A 15,784-nucleotide genomic window follows, 5' to 3' on the forward strand; every position below is an offset into this window, starting at 1 on the left:
ACTATCAGGTACTTGACCTTCCCAGGGGCGACTGGGAATGGTCCTAATAGGTCAACTCTCCATTGCGCGAAGGGTCGGGAGGCCAGCATAGAGCTTAATTCCTCCGTTGGAGCTTTGTGGAAGTTGGCATTTTCCTGGAATTTCCTGCACTTCTTGACAAATTCTTGCGCATCCGACATAATTGTGGGCCAGTAGTACCCACTCTGACGAGCTTCCTAGCCAGCGCTTTTCCTTCGATGTGGTGGCCACAGCACCCCTCATGGACTTCGCTTAGGACATAGCCCATTTGATCGGGGTAAAGGCACTTCAACAGAGGTTGGATGAGTCCTTATTTATACAACTATCCCTCTATGACCACATACTTAATTGCTTCCCTCCTTGTTGCTCTAGCTTTCTTCTCGTCTTTCAAGAGTTCACTACCCTCCAAGAAATGAAGGATTGGTCCATCCATGAAGGATAATTCGGTGCTTGGGTTACACACAGGGCTACCAATGGCTCCGTCACTAGTCCTTGAATCAGAGATCGGTTACCCGTGTCAGGCTTTGTGCTTGCTAGTTTTGACAGGAGATCAGCCCTGGAGTTCTTTTCCCTAGGAACATGCTGAACCATTACCTCTTCAAAATCTTCACATAACTTCTTTACTTTCTCTAAGTATTTTTGAAGTAGGAAATCCCTGGCTTGGAAACTCCTGTTGACTTGGGAGATCACAATTTGAGAATCACTATTTACTTCAACTCTCGACGCACCGACCTCTTTAGCTAGGACCAAACCCCCAATCAAGGCTTCGTACTCCCCCTGGTTATTGGAAATCGGGAAGTCGAACTTGATTAATTGCTCATATATCACTCCCGCCGAGCTTTCAAGAATTATCCTTGCTCCCCCAAATGATTGGTTGGAAGCTCCATCAACATGGAGCTTCCACCATGTATCCGTGTTCTCGGGCGAATCTCCCATTACTTTCACTAGAAACTCTACCATCGCCTGGGCCTTGATCGCATACCTAGGTTCATACTGTAGGTTGTATCGGGATAATTCAACTGCCCATGTCATCATGCGGCCCGCCAAGTCAGGTTTTTGCATAACCTGATGAATCGCTTGGTCGGTTCTTAGAATTATTGGGTAACCCTAAAAATACTGCCTCAACCTTCGGGATGAAATCAATAGGGCATATGCCAGCTTCTCCAATTTGGTGTATTTTAGCTCCGCTTCTTGGAGCCCCTTACTAATAAAATACACCAGCTTCTGGATTTTGTCTTCTTCTCCGATGAGGACCGCCACCATAGCTTGCTCCATCACCGCCAGATACAAAAACAAAGGTTCGCCTTCTTTCGGCTTGATGAGAATGGGGGTGATGAAAGTATTCTCTTGAAGTGGTTGAACGCTTCCTCACAAGCCGGGGTCCATTCGAAGGATATACCTTTTTTCATCAGATTGAAGAAAGGAAGGGCCTTTTCTGCCGAGGCTCCGAGGAAGCGAGATAAGCCGTAAGTTTTCCAGCCAGCCTCTGCATGTATTTGACATACCCCAGGCTCGTCATCTTGAGGATGGCTTCACATTTGTCCGGATTGGCCACAACCCCCCTTTGTGTTATCATGAAGCCGAGGAATTTTCCAACTTCCATGGCGAATGCGCATTTGAGGGGGGTTGAGCCTCATGTTGTGTTTTCGGAGTACCTTGAAGACGGTTTCGAGGTCACCAACTAGGTTATCCGGCTCGGCTGTTTTTACTAAAACATCATCAACATATACCTCAACCGTTTTGCCAATGAGATCGCTAAAAACTTTGTTCATCAGCCTCTAATAAGTAGATCCTATGTTCTTAAATCCGAACGGCATTAATTTGTAACAGTAGGTCCCTGCTGGTGTTATGAATGCCATTTTTTCTTCGTCAGGGCGGTGCATCGGGATTTGGTTGTACCCGGAGCACGCGTCCATGAAGTATACAAACCGGTATCTTGCCGCTGCATCTACCAGGGCATCGATGTTCGGGAGTGGGAAAGAGTCCTTTGGACATGCTTTGTTGAGATCCGAGTAGTCGATGTACATTCTCCATTTTCCATTGACCTTATTAATGAGAACCACAATTGAAAGCCACGTCGAATACTCTAGCTCTCTAACGAATCCTGCTTCTAAGAGGCTGGCCGTCTGTTTGGCTACCTCGTTAGCTCTTTCCTGTGACATTTTCCTTCGTCGCTGTGCCACTGGCTTGGCGTCTGGTTTCACGGCAAGACGGTAAGACATGAACTCGGGGTCTACCCCTGGCATGTTGGCTGGAGTCCAGGCGAACAGTTTGTCATTTGCTCTGACGGCCTCCATAAGGGGTCCTTTTAATTCATGGGGGAGGTTTCTATTCACAAAGGTGAACTTTTCCTCCGTGTCACCTACCTGGAATTTCTCTAAATTGCCTTGGGGTTTTGGCCTCGGTTTGTCGTCTACTCTTGCATCTAAATCAGCCAAGAACACCCCCGACGCCTCCCTTGACTTCTTTCTCAAGGAAAGACTGGCATTGTTGCAAGCGACTGTCGTTTCTAGGTCTCCCCTGATGGAACCAATGGTTATGTTGTCAGCCACAAACTTCATTGCTAGAAACTTAGTGTATATGACTGCTAAGAATTTATTGATCGTATTTCTTTCAAGGATGACATTGTAGGTTGTGGAGTCTCTCAGGACAACAAACTTTGCCATTACTGACCCCTTACTTTCTCGGCTCCAATGTAGATCGGGAAACTAATTACCTCATCGGGCCTTATGTAGTTGTCACCCAGACCGATGACGCCATGCTGGTGAGTCTTAAGATCGGCTTCACTGAGACCCAAGGCGTCGAACACGTTTCTGAATATAATGTTGGAGTCTGCTCCCGTGTCGATGAGAATCCGTTTAAGCAAGCCCATCCCAATCATCGCCGTGATCACCATGGGTGGGTTTTCGGGTGATCGGGGCACCATAGGTCTCCTGGGCCGAAGGATATCTCGGGAGGTTCCTTAGACAGGGCCTTGGGGTTTCCTGTCGACACGGCTAGGATCTTGGCGTCCTTCCTTCCTGCCGACTTTGACTTTGGGGTGCATCTCATCCCACTATGGCGTTAACAATGACCGTTGAGACGTTGTGAGGGTTCTCATTGGGCATTTTCCTTGGCTTTATAGCACGACTTCGATCTTCCTCAGATCGCTCATGTTCTCTCCTGTTCGGCTCCCTTATGAATTGGGAGAACTCGGTGAGTTTGCCTTCATGAATGGCCTGCTCCAGGGCATCTTTTAGATCAAAATAGTCCTATGTCTTGTGACCGAAGCCTTTAGGGTAGTTGCAGTACAAGCTCTTGTTCCCGCCTGTCCTGTCCTTCAGCTGTCGGAGTTTTGCTAGGATGCCCTTGTCTGCAATCTGTTGATAAACTTCCACTATGGGGGCCATGAGGGGAGTATAGTTTGTGAACTTTCCCACCCGAGGAAATTGCTTGGACCGCTTCCCCGGCGCTCCTTCCTTTGGTGTCTCTCTTGGTTTATCTGCATACACGGGTTGATGGGGAGATGAGTTGGTCGGTTGTTGCTTATTGGCGGCCACCACCTGGCTAACCTCTTCATCATTTATGTACTCTCGTGCCACGTTTTGGATCCCTTGCATGGTCCAGACGGGCTTAGTGGTAAGGTGTTTCCTGAAGTCTTCGTTCAGCAAACCATTCGTCAAGCACAGGCTGGCTACTGAGTCGAGCAGGCCGTCGATTTCTAGGCATTCATCATTGAACCTGTCCAGGAACTTTCGGGTCGGTTCCCCGATTCTCTGGGTGATACCCAAAAAGTTAATCGGGTGTTTGGCCTTGACGATGCGTGTGGTGACTTGTGCCAAGAAACTGCGAGTTATGTCTGAGAAGGTCGTAATGGACCCCTGCAGAAGTGCATTGAACCACCGAATCGTGGGGCCCACTAGCGTTACTGGGAAGTCTCGGCACCTCTCTGCGTCGTTGACACCTTCCAAGTTCATCCTGGCCTCGAAGGCCGTCAGGTGTTCCTGGGGATCATTGGTCCCATCATACGTCATGTCCGTCAGCTTGTCGAAGTGTTTTGGCAGCCGGACTTTGAGGATGGAAGGGGTGGAAAGGGATTGCACCCATGATAATAGGGTCTCGTCTTCTCCTCCCTCCGTTTCTTTGGGTTTCCCCGTGACCTTCCATTTCCTCGGGGGTGCGGGAGCGAGTCCGAGCGCCAGTTTCCACACGCTCATTGTCCTTCCTGAGATCCCTCCCCCGATCACCCGACCTCATTGTGCGGGATCGGGTGCGGGACAGGCTGGGGTGGGTGTCCCTGTTGCGGGAAGGGCGGTACCGGTCCCTCGCTGCGAGTTCTCGCTCCAAGTTCTGTACTCGGTGCCTAAGCTCCTACATGATTTTTGAGTTGTCATCCCCCGTTCCTCCAAAAGGGCGCCTCTTGAGTGATCGGGAGTGTTGGCTTTCTCATTGAGTTAGGGGCTTCGACTGCTCTCGAGAGGCGGCGGCAGAACTTACCCTGCTTCTCATGTTGTCTCCTCCCTCTTCGCGGAGCTCCTCCGATGGCAGAAACAGCTCCATATTCACGCCAGATTTTCACAGACGGCGCCAATGTTCTGCTGCTCGGGTCCTCAGTGGTCCAATAGACTGGTTTGTTGATGGAGCAGAGGCTTGAGAGAATTGAGACCTGTGCGTAGGTTAGGATGCTGGAGTCCGGCTCTGACGTCGAATGGACGGCGGGTGGGGGTCACCTGCAAGGACTCCGACGCTCAAGTTATGGTCCATACAAGAAGGTGGCGTATTGGGATTAGGGTAACGTACCTCTAGGGTGGGGTAGGTTCCTCCCCCTTTATAGTCCATACTTCGGGTGGGCTCCTTGTGGCCAGGCCCAGCTTTCTGAAAGCTTCTGCTAGCTGTCCAAATTCCATGTAGATGAGGGGGTGATGTGCGGGTCACCTCCTGGATCAGAGCAAGCAACCTGTCGGGTCGACCGCTCGTATTTTACCCAATGTTCTACTAATGGACTGGACCGGAACAAAACTTATTGAAAACTTGTTGGTATTGAATATGATGTTTAAAATATCATAGAGCAAATCAAAATTTACTTCGAATATTTGGAACAAAGTAATTCTTTATCTTAAATAATTTTTGTGTATTGTCAATCACAATTTTACTATAGGATTCTTGGTATCCCATATTAACAAAATTAATAATAATTAGAATTTTAATTTTGGAGTTCTCTGTAAATAATATAAAAAACATATTATAATTTCACATGTCATGAAAATTTAGCATGTCTTCCACATTTGTGGGTGGAGTCCTCCCTTCCCATGTCCAGTTCGTATTTATTCGTGTAGATGGATCTCTTTTTTTATGGGACTTGACAAATCTCCATTTTATTCTCGTGTCTTGCGGATACTCATTGGAGTTCTTTTTTTCAAATTATTATTAGAATTTTACTAACTTATATTCAAAGAACATATTTTAAAAATACCATAAAAAAATGTTTGACTAAAAATTATTAAAAAATTAAATTTATTTTACATTTTTAATGTTTTGAATACATTAAAAAAACTTAAAAATTTTCAGTTATTATACTTTTAATATGTGTCCTTAAAACATAAATTAGCTAAATCATCATCATCATCATCATCATCATCATCATCATCATCATCATCATTATTATTATTATTATTATTACTACGTGAAAATTAAGGTGCAGTCGACTTCACGTGAAGTTGATAACTGAGAGTCGTTAGATAATTTGATTGATTTGACTAAATTTTCATTCAACGGTTCTCAACTATCACCTGAATTTTCACTTTATTATTATTATTATTATTATTATTATTATTATTATTGGCATTCCTAGTGCACTTAGATTTTTATTTTTTATTTTTGATGATGCTCTCATAAATCATTAACTGATGTAAGATTGCAAGTGAGGATAGGGAAGGGTATTGAATTTTAGGCAACATTTGCTAATTGGTAGTAAGAAAGTGAAAATGAAAGAATGAATATAGTCTTGCTTGTCTCGCGTGTCTCGTGGTACTCATGGCCGTGGAAGAGAAACAACGTTCCCCCAAAAATTTCGCTGTTGAATTTCAAATATTGTTTTTATGGTCGCTCGTGCATCGCGCTGCGGCTTATCATGTAATAAAATAAAATAAACCCAGGTAATAATTTATGTATATGTGGCATCTGATATGTTGTCTCATATATGAGGTTTTTATTTATTTATTTTCTAGATGGAGCCAAAGCCCAAGTGCAATTTGAATTAGAATATCGAGTTTGAGTGCAATTTAATTTAGTATGGAAAGTTGGTAAGGTCCCTTTCTGTTTCTGAACTCATCCCTGACAAATCCCGCCGAAGAAGACCACCTTGAGTGAAAATTTGTTGTTATTGTTGGTTAGACTATTGTTATGCCATTTAACTTGTGTCTTGTACATTGATAGGAACTCATTTTTTATTAATAATCTAGTAATACAGTAATAAATGGCTAATGAATTTTTTTTTTAAGTTAAGATCAAAACTAGGATAGAAATGGAGATATTAAAGCAACTCCAATAGAATATTTTTGGAACATGAAATAGATAAAACATGTAAGATACGATATTAAATGGTAAAAAATTATACTTTACAAAATAATTAAGAAAAGAAAATTGAAAGAATCTATTTTTTATTTTTGATACTTTTAAGAAGTAAATTGATTTAGAATTTAAATTTATATTAAAATTTATAGATGAAATAAAATCAGTCTCACTTTAAAGAAGCGGTATTACTTTAATAGAAAATTAATAAAATTTTATCACTTGTATTAGCTTGATGGAATAATTAAAAATAATATAAAATTTTAATTGAGTTAAGACCAAATATTAAAGTAGTAAATCTCATTTTTTAGTTTTAAATTGCTATTTATGATATATAGTCTTATAAATACTATATGTAATTTTGTGAGATTCAAAATAAAATTAAACTTAAAATTAGTATTGAAATAGCAGTCATGCTACACATCCATATAATTTTTCATTCAAGTCCATCCAAGTTGGCCCAATACTAAAAAAACCCAATCTTATTAAATGAAATGTGACTCCACGTGCCCAAACGCACGAAACGTTAACATATTTATTCACGCTTTGAACAAGAAACAATGTTTCTTCTTCAACATTGAAACCACTACTGGATAAGTTCGAATCTCTCTTAAAATCTCTCTTAAAATCTCTCAAACTTCACTCGTGTTCTCTGCGAAAACCGTTACTGGAAAAGAATCGCGAGAAGATTTCGAAAGGAAGAAGAAAACACGAACGAAAACAAAAACAGAGACTGCGAAAGGTATGATAAAAACTACTGTTCATTTAAAATCTTGCAATGTCGCATTTCTCTTAGTTGGATTTTAGGTTTACTGAATTGAGTTACTTCGTTTAGTAGATTGACTTAATCTGATTCCATTTTTTTGGCGTAACTAGGGCATATGAATGGAAATGTGTTCTTATTTTCTTTCTGTTCAGTGGAGTTTCTCATTTTCATTCATTTGATTGTTAGTGTATTTAGTTGAGTCATTTTGCATGCATAAATGATTTACTTGATTATTGAACGTTTATCACGTTTTATTCAGCACATGATTGGTGTTTGGTTCACTGGCATTTGTCATTTGATTCACTTGATTGTTAGTGCGTTCAGTTGAGTTCTTTTGCATGCAGAAATGATTTACTTGATAATTGAATGTTTATCACGTTATATTCATCACATGATTGGTGTTCGGTTCACAGGTGTTTGTCATTTGATTCACCTAGTTGTTAGGGCATTCAGTTGAGTTCTTTTGCATGCAGAAATATTTTTCTTACTGATTAAATGTTTATCAAGTTTTATTCAGAACATCAATAAAATTCAGTTCAGTAGAGTTGGTTATTTTAATTCATTTGATTATTAGTGTGTTTAATTGAGTCCTTTTGCATGCAAAAATGATTTACTTTATGATTGAATATTTATCACGTTTTATTCAGCACATGATTGGTGTTCAGTTCACTGGTGTTTGTCATTTGATTCACCTGATTGTTATGTGTTCAGTTGAGTTCTTTTGCATGCAGAAACGTTTTTCTTGATGATTGAATGTTTATCACGTTTTATTTAGCACATGAATGGTGTTCGGTTTAGTTGGGTTGGCCATTTTGATTCATTTGATTAAAATATGCATGATTGTGCTTGTCGGTATATTGAGTGAAGTATTGACCAAATTTTTTTTGCTTCAGGCTCGAATATGGTCTAAATATTCTATTGCACAAACTGAACAAAATCAGAGACCAAGTGATTCGGACATCTGAAGAAATAAGACTCTTAAAGTCATTTGCTGTCCTCTCCAACCTTTATTGTAAATTCACATATGGGGATATAGATAGTAAATATGATATACTTTGTTTGATTGGTTGTAATTAATACTATTTTGTTTAACTTATTTAAAAATCAAACAATGTATATATGTGAATATTAATGTAAATGTTATTAGAAATTTAATGTTAATGTATATATCTGATTTAAGATGGATTAATCCTTGTCCTGTTAGTCTGAGATGTTAATATATATATCTGTTAAAACTGTCTGGCTGCTATTTTGTTCCAGGTTGACAGTGAATGGAATCAAGGTACTTATCAAACATTAAGAGCCTCAAAAAAAATAAATGAATCGAAATTAACACACAGAGTGAACTGAAAAAGTGCATATATAAATATAGCAGAAAGATCATTTTAAAAAAATGTTGCTATCAGTATTCAGTTTCAGAAACTTCTGAACTCTTTGGAATAATTTTTGTAGAACTTTTCGCCTTCTTCTAGTGTCTTGAAAATCATCCCGACCCTTGGGACAAATTGTTCATCCACAACACACCTCGTCTGCAGAATGAACCAAACATGCTATTATGGTAAAACAATTGTATAGTACTAAATGAACAGAACATTATTCATATCATAAATTCAAATTCAAACAGTTTTCTACATAATGAACCGAACACGTCATTATGGTGAAACAATTGTATAGTACTAAATGAACGAAATATTATCCATTATATAAATTCAAAACACCTGTGTCTACAATTGAGAGATTATCAATTCAATTCAATTCAATTTAGAACACATGCGTACATTCAATTCAATTCAATTTAACAATTGCATTCCATTCAATTCGATTAAAAAAAAATCCAAATCTCATCCGCTTGATTCGTTATCTCATCCGCTTGATTCGTTTCAGAAGAATAATCCAAAACGCTCTCATTCAACTGATTTGAAGTTGAATCATTCATTATTTTGATAGAATGTTGAAATATGAAAATGAAGAAGATAAATCCACAAAATCGAAAAAGAAAAAGAAGAAGAAGGACGAGCAACAGAGAAGAACAACGAGCAGAAGAAAATAAAAAAGAAGAAGAACGACTAGCAACAAAGATTGCAGATCCGAAAATTACAATGCAAATCGTTAACGTTGAAGAAGAAGAAGAATGTTTACGTTGAAGAAGAGGTTTACATAAATCTATTACGTTGATAGGAGGGAGAGGGGGGCGTGCTTATATTTCACGTAACTTTGGGGGAGGGGGAGACGCGTTAAAGAAAAAGTGCTTGGATGACTTGGATAGGTTTTTTATATGGATGTGGAGGATTATTGTTAAAAGAGTTCTTGGTTGTTAATGTTGTTTGTCAATTTAATGACAAAGTAGAATGAGACCCGCGCATAAGTCAAATTAATTATATTATATAATATATTCTAATATTGCTTACAAATTGATAAAAGAATATGCATACTAATGTTAAATTTAAAATATTTTATATTAAAATATTTATTTAACAATTTGTGTATAATTTTCATGTAATTATTCAATAAAAATATAATACAAATTTAAATTTATTTGAAACAGTTTTCAATAATTTGTATAAGAGATTAAGAGATGAAGTAATAGTAATAAGAGTTGTATGTAACATGATTTATAAATAGACCAAATAATGTAGTTGTAAGAGTCTTAAACTGAATAATGTGAGATTTGAATATTTGTAATTGAAACTTCTTATAATTATGATTATTATGATACTTTATTTGTATATATTTTTTGTATTTAATTAATAATTTATATTTCAGTTAAATAATAATAAGTAATTTATTTTAATTTTTTTAAATGTGTTGTCATATAGAAGTACTGATGTGACATCATTAAAAAAAAATGGCTAAAATGCATTGTATAAAAATTTGGTATTAATTTTTATAGATTATAAATAGACAGATAGATAAATAAATAGATTATTTCATGCATTATATATTTATATCTACTACTGATAAGGAAACGGGTATGAAATAATTTTTTTTTTTCGTATTTGGTTTTATCCATAGTGGCCTTTTGACTAACGTTCCTTTTAGTTTTGATAATAAATTCACATAATCTAATTTTCATTTACATTTTTTTTATAATAACTTTATTTTAATGTACTAATAAGATAAGTCAATATTTATAGTCTTCTTGTTCTCTTTAGAATCCACTAATAGCGATAGCATAAATTTGTTTTGTTGAATAACTATGTCGCAACAACCGATAGAGGTAAAAAGTAATCAATTTTGGCAATATAACAATACGCAATTAATTAAAAATATATATAACTTTACACTCCCGTCCATAAAAATTAAAATGACATCTCTTCTATATTTATATATTCTATTTAAATTCAAATGATGGTTAGCAACTGAAAGTAAAGAGGACCAGAACCAAATAATAACTTAGAATGGTGTCAGCATAGTTTCTTGCCCATCAAGTGTTAATACTTAACAATAATTCTTCACACCAACTGGAGAAAATCGAATGAATATCTCAGTTGCATTCTTTATCAGTGCATATACAAATGCGAACACAGTACAATCATAAACCTCAAGGGATACATATGATATGAGCAATAAAAGAATTCGTGTCATATAGGTGTAACACAAGACAACATCTAAATGCTCATAATAGAGAACATTAGAAAACTAGAACAAAGGTATAGAAATGAAAACGAAGGAACAATAGCTAACAACGTAGTACTTGTGACCCTCTAAACACAGAAACTAGATGGTACTACCAATGAAATAATGAGTGTGCTATGTGAAAAAATGCAGAGAATAAGCAAGATGATGCTTTAAGCCATGAAGCTGCTTAATTTTTCAAACCAGTTTTCTTGTTTGGCTCGAAGACATATTTGATCAGTGATTCCTTGATGGAAAGAAGTTCTGGGAATTCTTTCTTCAACTTTGATGCGTCCATCTCGTTGTTGCTTCGCGCTGCAACAATCACTTTGGCTTGCTCTTCAAGGGTGAAATTAACCCACTTGAAGTTGGGGTCAATGTAGTCCCTGTACATCTCCAGGATCTCGTTGTGACTCACGGCCCCTGGGTTTGTGAAGTTCCAGATGCCGCTCAGGTTGCGCTTTGCCATCTCGATTGAAATAGGCAGGAGCTCGTCCAGGATAGTCATGCTGTTTGGAATGTTAACCACCTTGTTATAGCGAGAAATCTTGGTAATGAAGTTGCGCGGGTTGCTCAGATCAGAAGAAATGGGCATGCGGACCCTGAGTGTGCATACATTGTCATATTCTTTCAAAAGCTCCTCAACCTGAAGGAAGTTCATACATCACATATCAGGGAAATTATTAATAATAACGGAAAGAGAACAAACTACATCATGAGAGAAGGCTCACCATAGCCTTAGTTTTGGAATAGAAAGAACCAGCAAAATTAGGGGTATCTTCCTCCTTGAAACCTTTGCCAGATCCCAGAGGGTGAGCTTCATCATACTCAAATATGCAACCAGTAGCATAATTTATCATCAAGAGACCATGCTCTCTGCTGACATCAGCCAACGTTAAAGTCCCGGCAACATTGGTGCGGATGGTTTCAGTCTTATGAGTCTCACACCAATCAACATTGGGTCTGCCGGTCACTCCTGCAGCATTGAAAATATGTGTCGGCTTGATATTCTGAATATCAGCAACAAGTGATGAGCGATCCTCTAGGCGCCCTTTTCCATATTCGTACGCAATCCCTTGCTTTTCACACAACTTCCCAAGCAATCCACCTATCCATCCTGTTCTGCCATAGATCAAGAACTTCAGAGCAGGCTTCTGGGGAGTGCCGGTGGCGCTCTTGGTTGGTGGAACCACCATTTTAGTGTTAGTCGAGACATATGATGCAGGCTTTTCCTCTTCAGATCCATCAAAATGTCTCTCCATACCACCAGGCATCATGAGCATCCTTGGATGAGGAAGCAATGCACCACTGACATCACCCCACCAATCAGGATTATTGATGTACCAGTCCATGGTTTTCTTCAAGCCCTCTTCCCAAGTGGTCCTCTCAGACCACCCCAAGTCCTTCAGCTTTTGATCATCAAGAAAGTATCTCTGGTCATTGAATGGTCTGTTCTCCACAAATTTTATGCTTGTCTCTGGGTCCATGGAGAATAGTCTGCATATATCTTTGGCTACATCAATAACTCTTCTTTCCTTCTTGGTCCCAATGTTGTAAACATGACCAACTTCTCCCTTGTGAAGGATAACTTCAAAAGCCTCAGCGACATCTTCGCAGTATAAATAGCTCCTCACGTTAGAACCATCTCCATGAATCGGAAGAGGCTTGCCTTGCATGGCCAGGAGGATGAACTTTGGAATTAGCTTCTCAGGAAACTGGTTCGGCCCATAGACATTGTTTCCACGTGTTGTGATCACAGGTAAACCATAGGATCTACCATATGCCATGACAAGCATCTCTGCCCCAGCTTTTGTGGCAGAGTATGGATTTGTAGGAAGCAGCTGAGAAGCCTCATGGTTTCCAACCACGGCATCCTCCTCTGTCTCCCCGTAGACCTCATCGGTGCTCACATGGATGAACCTTTTGATCTGACCAGTCACCTTGCAAGCCTCTAACAGGACATGAGTGCCGTAGATGTTGTTCTTGGTGAACTCAAAGCTGTTACCAAAGGAGTTGTCAACATGGGTCTGAGCAGCAAAGTGCATTATCGTGTCAATTGACTCAGTGATGAGAAGGTAGTTGACAAGGTCAGCACTTCCTATATCACCCTTCACAAACTTAAAGTTGGGGCATGACTTTGAAGGAATGAGGTTCTTCAGATTAGAACAGTAATCAAGCTTGTCAAGAACAACAATTTTGTAGTCAGGATACTTCCGAATGAGCCGGTTGGCCACATGAGATGCAATAAATCCAGCTGCCCCAGTAATGAGAATATTCTTTGGGGTATGCGTCGCCATATTGAACACCTACAATCAAAATAAAAGGCAAATCAGAATATAGCAACAATTAGAACAACAAATCCAGATATCATATGCATAAATAAAAACCTTCTAAAATAAAACTTACTAACTTTTGAGAAACAATTTAACAAAAACTGTTAAATATATGCAGAAGACAAAAAATGAGTATGAGGAACTGTTCATTCATATGTAAGTGATCTACAGAATTATAGGTCAAAAGCTCAAGCTGCTACAACGAGCCTAATAGAAAGAACAGAGATTAAGAATAAGACATGTCCCGCCAAGTGGAGTCAGCCACATTAATTAAACAAGCCGTAACAGATGCAACAAATCACATTTTCATGACGGTTGATTCGAACCAAACAGAAGGAATATATCTAAAGCTAGATTTTTCTCTTCCTTGCACTGCATCTAAGCAATAGAAAAAGCACAAAACAAAATATTAAATAATAGGAGACAAATTTAAAATAATAATAATAATAAAAGAAGTTACTTTAATGGCACAAAACACAGCAAAATACAACGAATTTATAACATAAGCCAATCGACTTTGCTTCAAAATCACAAATCCAATACAGATCTGAACATTTCACTAGCTTCGGCTCAAGCAATCACGTGGATCAACACAAAAACAATAACATAATGTAACAAAAAATGAAGATCATCATCATAATCACCAAGATCACAAGTTAAATCACGTGAATCAAAATTCACCACAGATCCAACAAAACATAGCAACACCCAGCCAGATCACACACACACAAAAAAAAACCGTCATTTGCCCAAATTTCAAACCTTTACGAAAGCACAATCAAAATGGGCAGACAAACTACAATCATAATCATAATAATCACACATTAAAAATGGAAGAGAGAGTGGAGAATCAACTTACGAATTGGCGAATGAGGTGAGGAGCGGTGAAGATAGAGAAGAGAGAATTGAAGTAATTGAGAAATAGACAGAAAGAGAGAGAGAGAGAGAGAGAGAAGAGATGGAAGAAAAGAAAGAAGAACGCGAAGAAGCAGATTCAGATTTGGAGTCTACACACTTTCTATGTATTTATACTTATACGAATACGCGCTTCTCTGTGTTTGTGTTATGATTATGGATCAGCTGTGAGATTGTGCTCAGAGACAGTTAACGGAGGAGAGAGCCAAAGACTTCTTAAATGACGAAATTACCCTCCGATTTCTACCCAATTATTGTATGGGACCCACAATCGCTTTTTTCCATTCAATTTTCATTAATTCCTATTTATTTCTCTTAAATCACTATTATTATTATTATTATTATTATTATTATTATTATTATTATTATTATTATTATTATTATTATTAAACCACTGCTTTTTTCAACAGGAAAAAATCTCTAATTTTTAAAAATACTATATGTAAAAATTTTAATAGAAAAAACAAATTAAATATAATTCTTTTAATTTCATATCAAGTGAATATATTTAAAAAAATTTTTATCTTTTAAGTAATATCTTTAAATATTTTTAGTTACATCATAAAATATTATAATGATACTTAATCTCATTTATTGAAATCAAAATTATATTGTAAAATCTATTTTATTGCCAATATATCATTATTTTTAATTGATAAATTTTTTCGAATAATGACGGTTAAACAATGGTTATTTGACTAATTTATTTGTGCAGTTAAGAGAAGTACCTTTTTAGAAGGAAAAACAAAACCATAAATAAAAAAAAAATACTTAGATATATTGATAAAATTAATTTTTATTAGAATAAGAAGTAGTTAGTTATTGGGATGACAAATATACAAGTACTTTTTTATATAAATTACAATCATGGTCATGACGAAAAAACTGTTTTACCTAAGATGACGTTTTGAAAAAATAAAAAAATATGGTTTTCTTATTATATATTTACTTATTGGTATATAATAAAAAAATCACTTAAAGTTTTAATAGAATATAATATCTATGTTATTTTTTGTAATGATATTTTAAAAGTAAAGTATTGTTTTAGTGAATAATTTTTAAGTTAAATCTTAATTTTATTCGTAACGTCTAAAATGTTATATATTTGTCATAAATATTTTATTTTTTTATTTTAATCATTTTATCAATTTTTTTTTATTTTAAACAATCCATGTTTTTTATTATCATGCATCGCCTTCTATATAACCACAAAAAATGATAATTGTGGTAGTTATAATGGATTTTGATTTTGATTAAATGATAAAAATAAAATGTAATGAATTTTAATTTTATCATTTAATCAAAATCAAAACATTTTTTATAATTATCAAAATCAAAAGGAAAAAAAAGATATAATAGAAAAAAAATTACTTTTGTAAAAAAATATTTTGATTTTGATTAAATAACAAAAATAAAATACAATATATAGTGCAATGGAATAGTAACCATAATTTAATTTAATCTCATTTTTAAGATACAAATTTTTTATTTGTTAATTAATAAATACGTTAAACATAAATCTTGTTACCTTTTATATAAAAAAATTTATTAAATCTTAATTGATACTTTTAGCATGTGTGTTTTTAGG

The 15,784-nt window shown here is 36.9% G+C and overlaps 3 protein-coding genes across 3 annotated transcripts; all 3 read right to left on the bottom strand.

Moving 5' to 3' along the window:
• Window positions 1-405: 405 nt before the first annotated feature.
• On the bottom strand, window positions 406-2,684 carry LOC148547804 (uncharacterized). The gene is made up of 3 exons (XM_088495542.1): window positions 1,948-2,684; window positions 1,674-1,773; window positions 406-1,083 (listed from the first exon to the last, which is right to left on the bottom strand). The coding sequence occupies exons 1-3, from the start codon at window positions 2,682-2,684 to the stop codon at window positions 406-408; spliced, it is 1,515 nt and encodes a 504-aa protein (XP_088351668.1).
• Window positions 2,685-3,269: 585 nt separating this feature from the next.
• On the bottom strand, window positions 3,270-4,031 carry LOC148547805 (uncharacterized). The gene has a single exon (XM_088495543.1). The coding sequence runs from the start codon at window positions 4,029-4,031 to the stop codon at window positions 3,270-3,272; it is 762 nt and encodes a 253-aa protein (XP_088351669.1).
• A 6,764-nt stretch (window positions 4,032-10,795) lies between these two features.
• Window positions 10,796-14,421, bottom strand: LOC107612917 (trifunctional UDP-glucose 4,6-dehydratase/UDP-4-keto-6-deoxy-D-glucose 3,5-epimerase/UDP-4-keto-L-rhamnose-reductase RHM1). Its single transcript, XM_016314702.3, has 3 exons — window positions 14,141-14,421; window positions 11,680-13,254; window positions 10,796-11,594 (listed from the first exon to the last, which is right to left on the bottom strand). The coding sequence occupies exons 2-3, from the start codon at window positions 13,243-13,245 to the stop codon at window positions 11,139-11,141; spliced, it is 2,022 nt and encodes a 673-aa protein (XP_016170188.1). The 5' UTR covers window positions 13,246-13,254; window positions 14,141-14,421; the 3' UTR covers window positions 10,796-11,138.
• Between the last annotated feature and the right edge of the window lie 1,363 nt (window positions 14,422-15,784).

This window comes from Arachis ipaensis, chromosome B8 (genome assembly GCF_059453495.1).
Source record: "Arachis ipaensis isolate K30076 ecotype BB chromosome B8, ASM5945349v1, whole genome shotgun sequence".
Classification (NCBI taxonomy): Eukaryota; Viridiplantae; Streptophyta; class Magnoliopsida; order Fabales; family Fabaceae; genus Arachis; species Arachis ipaensis.

What these genes read in the sequence shown, in the direction of transcription:
- LOC107612917 (XM_016314702.3), bottom strand. Translation starts at nt 13,245, where the DNA reads ATGGCGACGCATACCCCAAAGAATATTCTCATTACTGGGGCAGCTGGA. An exon ending in ATTCCAAAACTAAGGCTATG is followed by an intron (nt 11,595 to 11,679) that starts GTGAGCCTTCTC and finishes AACTTCCTTCAG; the next exon opens with GTTGAGGAGCTTTTGAAAGA.
- LOC148547804 (XM_088495542.1), bottom strand. Translation starts at nt 2,684, where the DNA reads ATGGCAAAGTTTGTTGTCCTGAGAGACTCCACAACCTACAATGTCATC. An exon ending in GATGCAGCGGCAAGATACCG is followed by an intron (nt 1,774 to 1,947) that starts GTTTGTATACTT and finishes CAAAGTTTTTAG; the next exon opens with CGATCTCATTGGCAAAACGG. An exon ending in ACCTCGAAACCGTCTTCAAG is followed by an intron (nt 1,084 to 1,673) that starts GTACTCCGAAAA and finishes GCGATTCATCAG; the next exon opens with GTTATGCAAAAACCTGACTT.
- LOC148547805 (XM_088495543.1), bottom strand. Translation starts at nt 4,031, where the DNA reads ATGACGTATGATGGGACCAATGATCCCCAGGAACACCTGACGGCCTTC.